Source organism: Somniosus microcephalus, chromosome 4, assembly GCF_052327205.1.
Source record: "Somniosus microcephalus isolate GS21.2 chromosome 4, FLI_Smic_1.0, whole genome shotgun sequence".
NCBI lineage: Eukaryota > Metazoa > Chordata > Chondrichthyes > Squaliformes > Somniosidae > Somniosus > Somniosus microcephalus.
Genome location: NC_140990.1, coordinates 157,298,709 through 157,317,536, shown reverse-complemented (window position 1 = coordinate 157,317,536; position 18,828 = coordinate 157,298,709). Strand labels below are relative to the sequence as shown.

Sequence of the window (18,828 nt, the reverse complement as noted above, 5' to 3'; positions counted from 1 at the left end):
CCTGGGAGGTTATTTGTGTCCTCCTTTGTGAATACAGAACCAAAGTATGAGTTTAATTGGTCTGCCATTTCCTTATTCTCCATTATATATTCTCCCGAATCGGACTGCAAGGGACCGACTTGGGATTTTACCAGTCTTTTCCTCCTGATATACCGATAAAAGCTTTTGCAGTCTGTCTTTATGTTTGCTGCAAGTTTACTTTCGTATTCTATTTTCCCCTTCCTGATTAATCCCTTTGTCCTCTTTTGCTGTATCCTGTACTGCCCCCAATCTTCTGGTCTGGTGCTTTTTTTTGCCAGTTGATATGCCCTTTTTTTTTATTTTATGCTGTCCCTAATTTCCCTCGTTATCCACGGTTGAGTCACCTTTTTAGGTTTATTTTTATGCCAAACCGGTATAAACATGTTCTGGAATTCTTCCATTCTATCTTTGAATGCTTGCCATTGTCTATCCACTGTCAATCCCCCCAGAAACACCACCCAATCAATCTTACCCAATTCCCGTCTCATACCCTCGTAATTCCCTTTATTTAAGTTCTGGACCTTAGTCTCTGATTCAATTTCCTCACTCTCCATCTCGACTGAGAGCTCGATCATATTATGATCGCTCTGACCCAAGGGGCCTCGTACAAGAAGGTTGCTGATAAGTCCCTTCTCATAAGAGCAGGGAGGTTATGATGGAGCTGTACAAAATGCTGGTGAGGCCACAGCTGGAGTACTGTGTGCAGTTCTGGTCGCCTCACTATAGGAAGGATGTGATTGCTTTGGAGAGGGTGCAGAGAAGATTCACCAGGATGTTACCTGGGATGGAGCGCCTCAGCTATGAAGAGAGGCTGGACAGGCTGGAGTTGTTTTCCTTGGAGCAGAGAAGGCTGAGGGGGGACCTGATTGAGGTGTACAAAATAATGAGGGGCATAGATAGGGTAGATAAAGAGGAACTTTTCCCCTTAGTGGGGGGGTCAATAACAAGGGGGCATAGATTCAGGGTAAGGGGCAGGAGATTTAGAGGGGATTTGAGGAGGAACTTTTTCACCCAGAGGGTGGTTGGAATGTGGAACTCAATGCCTGAAAGGGTGGTGGAGGCAGGAACCCTCACAACATTCAAGGAGCATTTGGATGAGCACTTGAAATGCCACTGCATACAAGGCTATGGACCAAATGCTGGAAAATGGGATTAGACTGGACAGGGATGGATGGGCGGCGCAGACACGATGGGCCGAAGGGCCTCTTTCTGTGCTGTAAAACTCTATGACTCTATGACTACATCCACTCGTTCCCCCTTATCCATCCTACTAGTTAATCTTCGAAAAACTCTAATAAATTTGTCAAACATGATTTCCCTTTTGTAAAACCATGTTGACTCTACCTAATCATGTTATGATTTTCTAAGTGCCCTGATACCACTTCCTTAACAATGGATTCCAGCATAGCATAGTACAAACACAGCTCAGTGTCATCAGGCGAACTTGCTTCAGTTTCTTAAAGGATTACTTTTCATGGTGGAATTTCTATTTGTAAACTCCCTGACATTTTAGAAAAATTGCCATGTGTGAATGAAATACATTTTTTCCAGACAGCAACGTAATAAACTGCAAATGTCATTACATTTGCTTCATCTCCATGTAGTTGTTGTTTATAGTGAACAGTGAGGAGGAGAGTGATAGACTTCAAGAAGACAGACAGGCTGGTGGAATGGGCGGACACATGGTAGATGAAATTTAACGCAGAAAAGTGCAAAGTGATACATTTTGGTAGGAAGAACGAGGAGAGGCAATATAAACTAAAGAGTACAATTCCAAAGGGGGTGCATGAACAGAGACACCTGGGAGTATATGTGCACAAATCGTTGAAGGTGGCAGGGCAGGTTGAGAAAGCGGTTAAAAAAGCATACGGGATCCTGGGCTTCATAAATAGAGGCATAGAGTACAAAAGCAAGGAAGTTATGATGAATCTTTATAAAACACTGCTCCAACCTCAACTGGAGTATTGTGTCCAATTCTGGGCACCGCACTTTAGGAAGGATGTGAAAGCCTTAGAGATGGGGCAGAAAATATTTACAAGAATGGTTCCAGGGATGTGGGACTTCAGTTACATGGACAGACGAGAGAAGCTGGGGTTGTTTTCCTCAGAGCAGAGAAGGTGGAGAGGAGATGTGATAGAGGTGTTCAAAATCACGAGGGGTCTGGACAGAGTAGATAAGAGAGAAACTGTTCCCATTGGCGGAAGGGTTGAGAACCAGAGGACACAGATTTAAGATGATTGGCAGATGAACCAAAGACGACATGAGGAAAAACTTTCTTATGCAGCGAGTGGTTAGGATCTGGAATGCACTACCTGAGAGGGTGGTGGAGGCAAACTCAATCGTGGCTTTCAAAAAGGATAAAAAGGAATTGGATAAGCACTTGAAGGAAAAAAATTTGCAGGGCTACGAGGAAAGGGCGGGGGGGTGGGACCAGCTGAAGTGCTCTTGCAGAGAGCCAGCACAGGTTTGATGGGCCAAATGGCCTCCTTCTGTGCTGTAACCATTCTATGATTAGCAAGGTGAGGGTTACTCTCTGTAACAGCATGGAATGCCTTAGTCCTTCCATCCACAAACGTTGTCCGCAAATCGAAGAATGAATCCATCACATCCAAGGACCCCTACGATTCCTCGTGAGTACCTATGTCAATTGCTGCCTCTAGATATCCAACCAACTCAGAGCCAGATGGCATAGAAAACGCCACAGAATCCTGATAACACTGCAAGACTTCATCACATTATACCTCAGCATCATCCTTTTTCACTTCCCACCGGAAGCAAGCTTGGGGAATACGCAGAAGAGCAATGGGAAACAATGTGAACCATGGAGGACAGCGACCAGATACATGAAGGCCAATCACATGAAACATACCAGACACCCAAAAATGGTCATCAGGGTTTACTGGTGAGGTGGCCACATTTTTCAGGCCTGCTCAGAAGTCCACCCAGAAGTAGAATGGAAGCTATTATTAGGATCCCGAGTGCATTAAAATCTCTTAACTGTCTCCTGGATTCCCACTGGAAATCTTCCTAGATGCTCTATGGTCTGACTAATCGACATCCTTAGATATGTTATATGCACTGCAATGATTTGATGCCAGATGATGCTGCCTTTGTAAATTCCTTGGGTCCAAATGCTTTGAATGACTATTGAATCCAAGAGATTAACACATGCTCAACTAAGGGCGATTTGGTCAGATGTGGATTCCCTTCAGGAGACAGATGGCCAGCTCTCTGGCTCATTCTTATCCCTCACACCAGAACCAACCCGGAAGAAACAATCTCTGGAAAAGACAATGCCATCCAACCAATCTATCTCTATCTGAAAGTCCACTGCTCTTCCTTCTCCTGACAGAATATTCACAGCTCAGAGATTTATTTTGTACATTTGGGGCAAGTCAGCCACACCACTCCAGGCAACTGCAAATAACCAGGCTCAAGAGTAACACTGGTAGAAGCCAGAGAATGGGCCCCTTACTCACCCTCTGGATTGAGTGTTGGCACTGGTACAGGGACAGGCAACAGCTACTGGATAATACAATATTCCACAGGAACAGGAGTAAGGCATTAAGAACATAAGAATTAGGAGCAGGAGCCGGCCATATGGCCCTTCAAGCCTGCTTCACCATTCAATAAGACCATGGCTGATCTTTGACCTCAACTCCATTTTCCCGCCCGATCCCCATTCAGCCCCTCGAGCCTGTTGCACCAAAATGGAAAAGTAAATAAACACAGAAAGATAGGGATATTACAGTGGCAACATTTTGGCTAATAAATTCTACGGTTGCATTTAGATTATAACTATATAGTGTTAGCAAGAACAGTTTTGTTTTGCACCAAACCCAAGACATTTAGCAGAAATCCGGAGTCAAGACTAAGCTGGTTGTGCAGTGAAGCAGACAGAGACTCCCTGGAAGGGAGGCCTTGACTCTCGAGTTACACTGCAGCTTCTCAGCCTCACTACAAAGTAAAGCCGCTTTGTGCCAATGCTACAGTTGTATTGTAAATGCAGCCTAAGGCCTTCACTGCGACGTAACCCGTCAATTTGAATCCCAAACATGTTACGAGAAGCTATCCAGGGCAGTGCTAATGGCAGTCTGTAGCCAGTAGCAACAACACACAATTTCTTTTACATTCCCCAGACTTTCATAGTTAACTGCAGGCCATCTGCCAAGAGTCAGGACACACACCCTATACTACCTCTGTGCACTGTGCAACCACATCTAATTACCAAGCCTCAGCCATAAATGAGAACTAAAAGTGCAGGCAGCTCTTACAAGCCCAATAAATGGCATGCAAGATTAAAATTAATGGAAAATTGAACACTTTTAGCTTGGGTGATGCAACTAAACAATCGTGGTAGCCGCTGGATGCCAGGCATCAGAATGACATGTAGTGCACTGCTATCAATTAGAAGTAAACTGAAAACACACATTTTTAAAACTATAGCTGAACATTTCCACTGTCACACACTCATTCCCTGTAGAACATATTTCACTAGAGCTGGTGCCATTGCCAGGTGAATGCTTCTGGAGCTTTCTTTTATTTCCCTCCCCCTCATCCCCCAATATTCTCCCCTCCTGTCCGGAGAGCACTGAATCTTGCCAGAGGATGGTCCTACAGTCACCAACAGCTCACCAATAGAGCATCCAAATGGTCATTCTTCATATAAGCCTACAAAATGCAGCTCGTCCGGCTATTCCACTGTGCGGACAAGCGCAGCGAAGCCCAGCCCTCTCCTCACCAGACAACCACACGCACATAATGCCCAGCAGGAGTCACTGGATAGTGATCAGGAGTGGGAAATCTGGCTACTTTTTTTCCTTTGCCTAGCCCAGGGCATTGAGTCAAGCTGCCCTGGCTGAGATCAGCTAAGAACAGACTGGGGAATGAACCTGGGGCCGTCCCTAAATTACACCAACGACCACACTTCAAAATACACCTTTGGCTGTGAAATGCTTTGGGACATTGCTGTTTTGAAAGGCGCTGTATAAATACAAGGTCTTTCTTCGTGAGAAGAGTTGTCCAAACACATCGTTTTATTAACCTGAGCTGGATTGTGGCCAGGCAAAACACAGGAGGTCTTGTAGATGAAAAACAGCCATGTCTGAGCTTGGGGAGCCGTCGACACAGGTTTGTGACTCTCTCCAGGTTGCACAATGCTCATGGTTAGAGTTGCTGACTGACACTTTTTAAGCTCACGCGGACCAGAAGGCCCCAGGTCAATACCCCAGTCTGTACTTAGTCAGGGGTTACTGTGTGCAGTTTTGTTTCCATATTACAAAAAGGATATTGAAGCACCGGAGGAAGTGCAGAAAGATGCACAAGGATGCCATCAGAGGATGTAACTATCAGGAAAGATTGAGCAGGCTGGGGATCTTTTCTCTGGGAAAGAGAAGACAAAGAGGAGACCAACTGGAGGTTTTCAAGATTATGAAGGGGTTTGATAGGGTGGATGTGGAGAAACTGTTTCCATTTGTGGGTCGGTTCAGAACAAGGGGGCATAAATACAAGACAGCTACTAACAGATCAAATAAAAACATTCGGAGGAATTTCTTTAGAGAGTGGTGAGAATGTGGAACTCGCTGCCACATGAAGTGATTGAATTAGAGCGCACTGACTCATTTAAGGAGGAGGCTTGATGTATACGCGAGGGAGAAGGGACTGGGGGATATGGGGCAGGGTGGGAGGAAGCTCATGTGGAATATAAACACTGGCATAGACCAGTTGGGCCAAATGGCCCTGTTTCTGTGCTGTAGATTCCATGTAATTCTATGTAGAAGTTCCTATAATAGACCACAGTGTTCCTGGGGTAGGTAGAGGAAAAAAAAAATCAGCCAGAGTTCTCAAAGTAGTTATGGATGGTTTTTGGATCTGTTTGGAGACCAGTTACCAGTGGTGTCCTGCAGGGATGAGTGTTGGGACCATTGCTCTTTACTGTTTTTATTAATGATCTGGATGCAAGTGTTGGGAGCACGATCTGAAAATTTGCAGATGATACCAAGATCTGTGCGAGGACTGTAGATGAAGCTCGTCTGCTTCAGGCGGATCTTAATGTGATGGGAGATTGGGCTCCTGACTGGCAAATGATGTATAACTTGGATAAGTGCAGTGTTTGCCTGTGGGCCGGGCGAATGTTCAACATTCATACACCCTTCAGGGAAACGCATTTAAAGGTGGCGATAGAAAGAGATTTGGGCATTCTAGTTCAAACATCTTTAAAAGTACATGAGCAATGCCATGAAGTGATAGCTAGAGCAAATAGGATGCTGGGGTACATTCATAGGACAACTGAGTGCAGACAAGGCATGCTATTTTGTCCTTGTACAAGACATTGGCCAGGCCTATCTTGGAATACTGTGTCCAGTTTTGGTCTCCACACATGGTGGGTGATATTGAGGCTTTGGAAAGGGTGCAAAGGAGGAGCCACAAGACTAATTCTCAGTATAAAGCACCTTGGTTATCAAGATAGGCTAAAAGAGTTGGGACTCTACACTTTAGAGAAGCGTAGACTATGGGGTGATCTGATTGAGGTTTATAAGATAGTGAAGGAATAGATTGTGTTGACAGTTGACAGTTTGTTCCAATTAAATAGGTTAGGCAGGGCCAGGGGTCACAAATTTAAGTTGTACAAGGCCAGATTTAGGTTAGAGGTCAGGAGGTAGTTCTTTTCCCCCAGAGAACAGTAGACCTCTGGAACAGGCTGCCATCTTGTGCGGTGGATGTTGATTTGCTGAATTCCTAAAGCGAGAGCTGGACCTGTTTCTGGCTGTAGCAGAGATCAGCTCTTACAGAAGGTAGGTACTGTAGGGAATTCAGGGCCAGAGTGAGCTCCTGGACTAATCTCGATCGCCTCGATGGGTCGGAGAGGAATTTTCCAGATTTTTTCCCCTAAATTGGGCCGGGTTTTTTTTATCTGTTTTTTCACCTCACCCAGTGGGGTGGGGAGTATATATATTGTAATACACAAGGTATCACAATTGTGTGGGACAGGCTCAATGGACCAGAGGGTTGTTATCTGTCTGTCATTGTTCGTATATGTTCATTCCACAAAAGACCTTTACAGCCTGCAGACAGGAGACTTCCATCTGGTCTGTGAAATCCAGGTCCCAGAGGTGAAAAGCCAGAGTAAAACCCAGTGCCCTATCCAGTTACCTGGAATGATCATTTGTAAAGAAAGAAAATAAAGAACTTGCATTTGTATAGCGCCTTGCACGACCTCAGGACGTCCTAAAGCCCTTTACAGCCAATGAAGTACTATTTTGAAGTGTAGTCACTGCTGTAATATAGGAAACAAGCAGCCAATTTGCACACAGCCAGATCCCACAAACAGCAATGGGATAAATGACCAGAAAATCTGCTTTAATTATGTTGGTTGAGGGATAAATATTTGCCAGGACGCTGGGGATAACTCCCCAGCTCTTCCTCGAAATAGTGCCATGGGATCTTTCACATTCACCTGAGAACGCAGACGTGGCCTCAGTTTAAAGTCTCATCAGAAATACGGTACCTCCGACTGTGCAGCACTCCCCTCAGCACTGCACTGGGGTGTTAGCCTAGAATTTGAGTTCAAGTACCTGGAGTGGGACTTGAACCCACAACCTTCTGACTCACAGGTGAAAGTGCTACCCACTGAGCCACAGCTAACTAAGAGCAGCTACTTCTCAAAAAAGAACTATTTAAAGACTGGGCAGTGCAGTGACCAATTGTGTGAAAGTCATTCTCCCTCTCCTGTGTGAGATATGCAATAAGTATGGAACAATATTGTTGTGCATGTACCTTTAAGGGAATAACTGGTCTTAGACTGCAGTACCGGCAGTGACCACCCCTGTATAAAAGGCCCTAGCAGGCTTCTGTAGTTTCAGTTTCAAGCTGCCTCTTGTTAAGTAAAGTATCTGTTAAACTGTTCTCCCAAAGTCCGTGTATTATTGAGGTGTGGACTTAACAGTGGCGACGAGTAAGTTCGAACTCACCTGCAGTGTGGCATCATCTCACGGGGATCTCGCCTGAAAGGAAGGTCCTGGAAGGTCGTAGTCTGAGCAACGGGCGTCGACCGAGGGCAACCGCCCAAAGAATCCATCGGTGTTTGGAGAATTGCGGGAGAGACTGTGGTTCCAGCGAATCGTGCTGGTAGCAGGTAGCGCGCTGACCCTTCCGGACTGCGGCGGGCTCAAGCTCGATCGAGCGGCTCTACAAATCGGGCCACGCAGCGTCACCGGGAAAAGAAAACAAGAGAGGGTGGAGCGCACAGGGCGCGGTCGGTGCTCGAGAACAGGACAGCGGAAACTAAACGGGGGGGGGGGGGGGAGGAGAAGGAAAGCGAGACACGCCGAAGCTGCGGGTCGTCGCCATTACCCCGTAGAACGCTAGGAGCAGCGTGGCAGTAAGGGGAAGAAGCAAAAGCGCGGGAGGCGCCATTTTATCCCGTTGGGGAAGAAGCAAAAGCACGGGAGGCGCCATTTTAAATCGCCCAAGATGCCGAAAAGTGGCAGTATCACTGCTTTCGACAACGAGGTAGAAGACTGGACCACGTATGTGGAAAGAATTGAAGTGTACTGCAAGGCAAATGAGGTGGCTGATGGAAAGAGGGCGTCGGTATTATTAAATCTGATGGGTGCGAGTGCGTACGGCCTATTGCGGAATTTAATTACCCCAGCTAAACCAATGGAGAAAAGTTTTGAGGAGATTGTTCATATCTTACAGGAACATCTAAGCCCTGCACCACTGCTGATAGCAGAAAGATTCAAGTTCCATAAAAGAAACCAGCACAAAGATGAGAGCAATGCTGACTATCTTACAGAACTACGCAAGTTATCGAAGCACTGCCAGTTCGGAGCAGGACTGGCAGACACCTTACGGGATAAGTTTGTCTGCGGGCTCCAGAGTGAAGGAACCCAGAAACGACTACTTTCAAAAAAGGACCTGACGCTAGAACAGGCTTTCAGCGTGGCAGTATCCTACGAAGCAGCAGCACGGGGAGCTGCGGAAATACAACAGAAACCACAAGAATACAGCGCTAACGAAATGGCGTATGGAGCCGAAAAGTGCTATCGCTGCGGCAGAACAACCCACGAGCAGAAGGACTGCTGGTTTAAAGACAAAATATGCAGGCAATGCGGGAAAATGGGACATATAGCAAGAGTCTGCAGGTCGGGAAAGAAGACCAACACGACAAGAACTACTAAGGAACAGTACAGGAAAGTAAAGAAACTGACAGATAGTTCAGAAGATCAGGAGAGTGATAAGGACTCCGGGAGCAGGCGACTAAGTTGTTTAAAGTTACACAACGTGATCGCAAAAGAAGATCACCGAACCATTTGGGTCACCCTCATGATAGCAGGGTCCCCATTGAAGATGGAATTGGACACAGGATCAGCCCTAACTGTCATGAATCGACGAGACTATGAGCGGCTATTCTCACACATACCCTTAAAGGACACGTCCATTGTATTGAAGACATACATGGGCAAAAGGTCTACCCCAGAGGAAAAATAAGGGTGCCAGTTGAATATAGCAGAAAGGAAACACAGAAACTATACAGGTATATACTACGAGATGGTGGACGACCATTATTGGGATGTGAATGGATCCGAAGACTACAATTGGATTGGCATTCCATTCTGGCACTAACTGTGACTGACAAAAAAGATGATGACGTCGCACCTGGACGTCTGTCACAAATTCTATCTGACGCGGAAGAGGTGTTCCAACAAGGACTTGGGACTCTAAAAGGAGTAAAGGCAACCATAAAGATTGAGGATAACGCAACCCCCAAATTTTTCAAGGCCAGACCGGTGCCATACGTGATACGCCCAGCTGTGGAAGCTGAACTGGAGAGTCTGGAGCGTTCGGGGGTGCTGTCTAAGGTGGACTGGAGCGAGTGGGCCACACCCATCGTTCCTGTAATGAAGAAAGCACTGAGCAGCACGCCTGGGGAGCCAAGGAAGGTTCGCATCTGTGGGGACTTCAAGGTGACTGTGAACCCAGTCCTGCACACAGTACAGTATCCGCTTCCGCAGATAGAAGATATTTTCGCCTCACTATCTGGAGGGAAACGTTTTACAAAGATTGACCTGGCTCAAGCGTATTTACAAATGGAGGTGGAAGCAGCATCTAGGAAATACCTCACGATAAACACTCACAAAGGCCTTTACCAATACAATCGACTGGTATTTGGGGTAGCATCGGCCCCGGCTATGTGGCAGAGGGCAATGGAACAAGTCCTGCAAGGGATCCCGGGGACCCAGTGTTATTTGGACGACATCCTGGTTACGGGCGAAAATGACAATGAACACCTTGCCAACCTGGAACAGGTGCTCACGAGATTGCAGGAATATGGGCTACGAGCCAACCATCCCAAATGCGAGTTCTTCAGGAGACAAATCTCGTATTGTGGCCACATGATTGATGAGGAAGGGTTGCATAAGTCGCCGGACAAGATTGAGGCTGTAGTCAAGGCTCCAGCACCAGAAAATGTGTCGCAACTGAGGTCGTTCCTCGGGTTGGTGAACTACTACCATAAGTTCTTGCCGAATTTATCTACAATTCTGCACCCACTGAACGCCCTCCTTCAAACTGGTGTAACATGGAAATGGAGTGATGAGTGTAAGCGTGCCTTTCAGGAATGTAAATGCCAAATCACTTCAAAAGAAGTATTGGCCCACTACAACCCAACACTACCGATTCGGTTGGCATGTGATGAGTCACCTTACGGCATTGGAGCGGTGCTGTCACACAAATTCCGTGACGGTTCAGAGAGGCCAATAGCCTTTGCATCGCGCTCGCTAACCTCAGCCGAGCGTAACTATGCCCAGATTGACAGGGAGGCCCTCAGCCTGGTGTGGGGGGGTGAAGAAGTTCAATCACTATCTGCACGGGCAGAAATTCACCCTACAGACTGATCATCAACCCCTGGTCTCAATTTTTAACCCAAAGAAGGGCGTTCCGGTGATGACGGCGCAACGGCTGCAAAGATGGTCACTTTTTCTAGGGGCACATCAGTATGACATAGAGTACAAAGGTACGAAACAACATGGAAACGCTGATGGGCTGTCGCGCCTACCGTTGCCTACGGCGGAAGAAGCACCTGCAGTGGACCCGGTGGAGATATTCCATGCGACCATAGTCGAATGTTTGCCTGTTACAAACGCAAGTATTGAGAAGGAAACCCGAAATGACCCGACACTCTCTCGGGTCTATGATTTGACGGTGAAGGGATGGCCAGCATATGGCGACTCACTGTTGCCAGCATTCTCGCCAAGGAGGCAACAGCTGTCAGTGTGCCGGGGAACCTTGATGTGTGGATCCCGAGTGGTAATTCCACCCAAGTTGAGAGATAGAGTACTCAATGAGCTTCACGAGGGTCATCTGGGAGGGGTAAAAATGAAGAGCCTAGCCAGGGCGTTTGTGTGGTGGCCGGGAATCGATAAACAAATCGAGGATGTGACCAAGAGATGCACAGGATGCCAGAAGGTCCAAAACGCTCCACCACAGGCCCCGCTACATCCATGGGAGTGGCCCTCATCTCCATGGCAACGGGTACACATTGATTTCGCTGGTCCATTTATGGACTCAATGTTTCTAATCGCTGTGGACGCCCATTCGAAATGGCCAGAGGTCATTAAAATGTCCTCCACCACCACGGAGAAAACTATTGCAGTCCTAAGGACCATCTTCGCCAGGAATGGGTTGCCAGAACAGATCTGTTCCGACAATGGCCCACAGTTTGTGTCTGAGGATTTCCAGAGGTTCCTGAAGAATAATGGGGTGAAACATTACACATCTGCCCCATATCATCCAGCCACAAATGGATTGGCTGAGAGGTTTGTTCAGACCTTTAAAAAGGCCATAAAGGCAATGTATAATGACGACATACCACTGCAACACAAGGTGGATAACTTCCTGTTTGCTTACATGCAGTAACCAACCAAACTCCAGCCGTACTGTTTTTCAACCGGAGACCAAGATGTCGCTTGGATTTGCTCAAACCAAACATAAGACGAGATGTTGAGGATAAGCAGTTCCAGCACATAAATGAGAAGCCAACCAGGAGCTTCAAGATAGGGCAACCAGTCTTGGCCCGCGACTACCGAACAGAAAAATGGCAGCCAGGCACGATATGCACACAGCAGGGACCACTAATGTACACAGTGGACGTTGGAGAGAGCATCGTGAGACGCCATGCTGACCAGATTCTAGAGTCACAGGAACAAGCCAAACCTGTACCACAAGCATGTGCACCTGGTAATGAGCCCGAAGTACAGATTGCGTCTACCTCAGAAGCAGGGGTATTGGAAGCTGACGAACCAACCAATGACAATGAGCCAGAATTGACTCCACCGCCAGAACAGGATACTCGAGAAAGGCGCTATCCAGTCCGGATCAGGAAGCCTCCTCAAAGACTGAACTTATAAATGACTATTTCAGTTGATGTATATATTACTGAGAAAATTGTAATTGTAATTAGTTATTATTTAGTTGTTAAATGAATGTTATGTACTGTTTATCTAAAAGGGGAGGAATTGTTGTGTATGTACCTTTAAGGGAATAACTGGTCTTAGACTGCAGTAACAGCAGTGACCACCCCAGTATAAAAGGCCCTAGCAGGCTTCTGTAGTTTCAGTTTCAAGCTGCCTCTTGTTCAGTAAAGTACCTGTTAAACTGTTCTCCCGAAGTCCGTGTATTATTGAGGTGTGGACTTTACAAATATTAACCCAGTTCCTATTGGGTGTAGGTTCATGACAAAACTGTTCACAAAGTGATAGTCCCAGTTTGAAAGGCCATAAAGATGGAACAGGAGTAGGCCAGTCAGTCCCTCGAGTCTGTTCCGCCATTCAATTAGATCATGGCTGATCTATATCTTAACTCCATCTACCTGCCTTGGTTCCGTAACCCTTATTACTCTTGTTTAACAAAAATCTATCAATCAGCCAAGCTCTAATTTTAAGGTTATTCCCAATGTTCCCTTTAATTTTATTTTTTGGGTGCATAGTCTATTCAAAATACCACCAATGCATGGTTTTTCCCATTTAAAAGCTGGTGAGCCTTCTGCGCGGGAGCTCCAGAGCTAAAGGGAACATTAGTTAGGTCCCCTTGTTCTGGGTTCCCCCACGAGAGGAAATAGTTTTGCTCTATCTACCCTATCAAATCCTTTAATCATCATAAACACCTCAATTAGATCACTCCATAATCATCTTCTATATTCAGGGGAATACAAGCCTAGTCTATCCAATCTGTCCTCATAATTTAACCCTTTTAGCCCCGGTATCATTCTGGTGAATCTGCGCTGTACTGGTGCACCATCTACAAGATGCACTGCAGCAACTCGCCAAGGATTCTTTGACAGCACCTACCAAACCCACAACTTCTGCCACCGAGAAGGACAAGGGCAGCAGGCATATGGGAACACCACCACCTCCAAGTCACACATCATCTGACTTGGGAAATATATTGGCGATCCTTTGTCGTCACTGGGTCAAAATCCTGGAACTCTCTCCCTAACAGCACTGTGGGAGTACTTTCACCACACGGACTGCAGCGGTTCAAGACAGCTCACTACCACCTTCTCAAGGGCAATTAGGGATGGGCAATAAATGCTGGCCTTGCCAGCGACGCCCACATCCCAGGAATGAAGCAGAAGGGAATGATCTTCTAAAGTTTGGCTTTTTTTTTTAAAACCTCATTTTTGGGAAAGGACAACGCTGGCAAGGCTGTATTTATTGCCCATCCCTAGCTGCCCCCGAGGGCATTAAGAGTTAACCACATAGTGTTGGACTTGAGTCAAGTGTAGGCCAGACCAGATAGGAGTGACAATTTCCATTCCCTGAAGGACACTAGTGAACCAGTTGGGTTTTTACAACAAACCTGCAGCTTTCATGCTCATTTTTTATGGTGCTAGCCCACAAATTGCCAGATTTATAGAGTTCAATTTCATACACTTTCCATGGTATGATATGAACTCCTAACCTCTGCCTCTAGTCCAGGACCATAACCACTATATTACCAGACCTATTAAGTTAAGCTTAAGGCATGTAGGGCCTGAATTTCCTCAGGCCTCCACTGGACTCCCAGCTTAACTCCAGCGGAACCTACTGGAAAATGACAAGGATTTGGGTACACAAGGTTCCCACCAATTCCAGGAGTTTCCATTCAGCCTTAAGGGCCAAACCTCCACCCACCTCTTACAAGGCCAATAACATCAGGGAGTCAGGGACTCCATATGCTGGTAGTTCCTGCTTCCCTGCCTCAGTCGGGATCTGGCGTAATACTGGAGGTTGGTATGCGGAGTAAGATGAGCCATACTGGACTCCAGGTGGGTGTGGACTGTTACTCAGCTCTGTGGTATGGGCACAGGGGAGTGGGATTAATTGGACAGCTCTACCAAAGAGCCGGCACAGGTACAATGGGCGGAGTGGCCTCCTTCTGTGCTGTATTATTCTACAGAGTGACTGCTGCCTACGAACCTTCTGCACATAAATCAAGGCGAAGAAAAATAATAAGGAAGGGAAAGGAGAAGAAAAATAATAAAAATGGACGTTTGCTGAGTTTCGCTGGCGCAGGAGCCTCCCCTTCGGTCATCGACTCTCTGATTCACAGAGATGAAGAGCTCTCTCTCTCTGGAATGCATTAAGACACAGAAATCTGTGGCTTTATAAAAAAAAAAGAAAAACATTGAATTTTTAACTTTTATTTAACTCGGATTTTTTTTTTTTTAATGTTACCTTTCATAAGCAGATAGAAACACAAATTCAACTTTTAATTTTTCTTTTCTTTTCCTGACACGGCTCAGTTCAGCAATCTCTTTTCCCCAGTTAGTGAACAACCAAAAAAACTTTAACTGCGCATGCGCAACGACTTAATTTTGTTGGCAGCAGTTGTGTCCATTATTCTATGATGCTACGATTCTTTTTAATCAGACACATGTACAGCGAAGGCATGTAATTTTCTGGCACATGGATGCGCATTTGCAAAGTCACCGAGATGTTACCCAGTCTGCCTGGAGTTGCTTCCCCCCAACACCTGTTGAGGCAAAACTAAACCCCAAAGATTAAATCTAGATTTCGCTGTACAATTTTTATTTACTGCAAAACTGCTACCACAGTCCTCAGTGGGTAAAGACTAATCGATCAAGGTTAGAGATAAAATAAACGGCAAAGGTTGGAAAACTAAAAAGAAAACAGAAAATATTGAAAACACAGCAGGTCTGTCAGCATCTGAAGAGAGAAAGGACAGGTGAATGTTTCAGTTTGTGGCCCCTTTAGCTCTCACCAAAGGTCTCCACTCAAAACACGAACATCTTTTCTCAGATGCTGTCATACCCGCCAGCATTTTCCTTTTCATTCAGTAAAGGGCAAGATTTGTTGTACCTCTCAGCTTAAAGCCTATAGTCACTGCTGACACAATGGGAGGAGATCAATATTGCCACTAGATTTAATTTAGCACATTGGTACCAATAAACCTTTGGAAAAGAACACTTCCTCAATGCACTAGTATTGTGCCAATACACTTTTTGTGTCATATGCTTACATCATCACCTCAAATTTCTCCTACCAATGATAGACCTGTAATCACTATTACTTCACCTTAGTGTTATCTAGGTTAACTATCTCCACACACAGCCTAAATGTGGAAGTATACAATTTATAGCTGTGCTGCTGGGTATTTTTGACAGTTCATGTATACAATTTTAATTACTGTGTCCACGTTTGCCAGTACGTTTTATTGAAATCTGAGTGTTAGCACCGAGAGTGGTCAGATTTGCACACCTACTTCCAACTTTCCATCCAAATCTGCGTCAGACGCCACCACATGCGCGTCCTCCTTCTTCCCCGTTGCTTTGATGAACACCTGCTTTGTCTTCCAGTATTTCTTCTGCATCTGGCTCACCATCGACTTGTCATTGTCGAGAACATGTCGGTTAAACATCTCTCCAGAATACCTAGTGACAAAACAGCCAGTCACTAGTTGCTTCAGTAACCCCAAAGTACATTTTGTTTTCCCCACTGACAGGTTCTAGACAGTGTCATGTGGAGGTTGGTGAACCCTGCTATAATCCACAACCTCAAATATCCCAATATCATGCTGGGCCCGACATTAAATTCACAATGCACCAACCAACAATAATGAGGAGCAGTCACCACTATCAAAACTGTTTTTCAATCTCTGTATAAATGTACAATATATACTAGACGCATAGCAGAGGCAGAAGTCCAACTGCAGTCTTCTGAACCCTTTGATTGGAACGTACCACCAGATATCATTTATCTGTTATTTGATTCAATTTCCAGAATAGATTATTTCAGGCCTTTCAATTTAAAAGTTGTTTAGCTTCCTCCCCAATCGCCAGTGATGGATGTACATGTAATAATAAATTGGGGAAGGGTTGTTTTCATTTGTGGGGACAGATTTCTGTTCTTGTACAAGGTGTCTTTCTGGTTGAGGTGTTCACTGTCTCACCTGGTGGAGAAGAGGCATTTAACTGTGCTCGTCCTCAGTTCAGGATGGGAATACGCACAGATTCCAGGAGGAATGACTGAGTGATGGAACAGTGCCTATGGTCTGATCACTGGGGGAACTGGGACATTCAAGTGCTACAGGGGAAGATTTCTCAGGATCGGCATCTATAGGTCAAGGTCCTCTTCAACCATCTTCTTCAAGGCCATTTCCCAACAGTGCTGGGGCAGGGGTCCCTTTCGAGCGCGCTCTGGAACTCCTGGTATGGCTAGGGGAGGGTCCGGGGACCTGAAGGTCTTTTTACAACCTATAAACAGTTATCTGTGACATAATGTTGATTTGATAATTCACTGTTTATGCTGGATAAAGATATGCAGACATTTTTTGGTGTCCTTCATTGCTTGGAGGTCAAATGGCTGGTTCACTGATGATAACTACCACTGCAGTGAATCTGAGGTCTGGATTATTTGGAACCCAACCTGGGAATATAGAACTCTCTGTTCCCATTGGAGAACTTAAAAAAAAAAAACTAGAAAACACAGCAGTGGCAGGCAAAAGAGCAGCAGGAATGAGAGCGGAATGGACTACAGGACAGATGTGCAGAGGAGCAGAAAGGTTGGAGAACACCCAGAAGAGATACAGTTGAGAATGTGACTGCCCATCAGCCAGCAGGCTGGAGGGAGGAGAACCGAGGCATGCACAGCATCAAAGTGAAATCATTCTAGGAGTGACCCAGAGATCACAGAGCTAAACCACTGCTGTAAATGAGTGCATATAGCAGTGTTTTTGCTCAGTGATTGACGGATTGAGGAACACCTTTGTTCACCAGTGCACAGTGACAAGATGCAGGCTCCATTCTCCCCTATCTCCACTGCATGGCTGCGGGGAGGTCAAATCTACTCAGTCATTCTTATGTCCCTCCGCGTGCCCAGTTTGGAGAACACTACAAACCACAGAAACCTGATCAGTGAACTTAAGTCACAAATGCGAGCTCAGACGGTAACTGAGCCTTGCCCTGGTGACATCATTTCAAACCTGGAACTGAGTAACGGCCTGGTAACGCACTTGCATGTATCCGGGGCCCTCTAGGTACAGTATCAGAGTGCCATCTGATATTACTACTGTTGCACTAATAAATGCTTACCCCTGCTGACTGTCCATGGCGTACTGTTCCTGTTGTGAGCAACCTAAACAGAGAATCAACAGAAGCAATTAGATCCAGACTTTTCAATCTCAGAATAATTAACAAAAGAAAGACTTGCATTTATACAGCGCCTTTTGCACAACCTCAGGGCATCCCAAAGCGCTTCACAGCCAATAAAGTACTTTTCTGAAGTGTAGTCATTGTCTAACAAGGAAACAATAATCATGTTGTCACTGGGATTTCAGTACAATGGGCATGCGAAATTACAAATCAATCGGACTTTGCCATCGGTAAGAAGCATCCCATCAAACTGATATAATTAAAAGGACAAGCATTTATATAGTGCCTTTCATGACCATCGGACGTCCCAAAGTGCTTTACAGCCAATGAGTTTGAGCCAAGTACTTTTTGAAGTGTAGTCACTGTTGTTGTAATGTGGAAAACACGGCAGCCAATTTCAGCACAGTAAGCTCCCACAAACAGCAATGTGATAAATGACCAGCTAATCTGTTTTTTTAGTAATGTTGATTGAGGGATAAACATTGGCCAGGACACCGGGGATAACTCCCCTGCTCTTCTTTGAAATAGTGCCAGAGGGTCTTTCACATCCACCTGAAAAGAACAGACGGAGCCTCGGTTTAACGTCTCATCTGAAAGACAGCAGCTCCGACAGTGCAGCACTCCCTCAGTACTGCACTGAAGTGTCAGCCTAGCTTTACATGCTCTAATCCCTAGAGTGGGACTTGAACCCACAACCTTCTGACTCCGAGGCGAGAGAGTGCTACCCACTGAGACACGGCTGATATTTGCATGCATGAAATCAAATTAGATTACAGCATACGACAGCTCATTAAATAGAAAACATTGCATGACTGCTGCAGAGGAGGTCCCTCCTTCAAGGAAGATTCCAGGTTCAATCCCGAATCTGTGCTCAATGAGTTGTTCTCAGCCAGGGCAGTGGGAAGGGTGTTAAATTGGCCTCAGCATTTGTGAGCTGAGGAGGGCAGGGAGGAAAGCAAATTAGCCAGGTAATGTGTGTGGACAGGATCAGGTGCGATGCCCCCTTCCAATTAAATAACTGACTCACACTCATTCTTTGGGCTCCCACACGTGGTGAGGTAGTAAACAGCTGCTGGCGCCTATGGAAATTTACCCAGCACGAGTCAATGCCAAAGGAAAGGAGGGGAGGAAATTGGAAAAAGAATATATTCACA

General features: G+C 45.8%; 1 protein-coding gene across 5 annotated transcripts in view; it reads right to left on the bottom strand.

Annotated features, from left to right (window-relative positions):
• The window catches only part of LOC147119946 (islet cell autoantigen 1-like protein), a 179,320-nt gene that overhangs the window by 140,217 nt on the left and 20,275 nt on the right, over positions 1-18,828 (bottom strand). For 4 of the 5 annotated variants that reach the window (XM_085985392.1, XM_085985393.1, XM_085985391.1 and 1 more), the window contains exons 2-3: positions 17,615-17,657; positions 15,787-15,955 (exon numbers count right to left, since the gene is read on the bottom strand). In XM_085985392.1, coding sequence (XP_085841518.1) covers positions 15,787-15,955; positions 17,615-17,631 — 186 coding nt within the window. In that variant the 5' untranslated portion in view covers positions 17,632-17,657. Of the gene's footprint in view, positions 1-15,782; positions 15,956-17,614; positions 17,658-18,828 lie in introns of those variants that run through there. The other variant, XM_085985395.1, reaches the window with a different exon arrangement.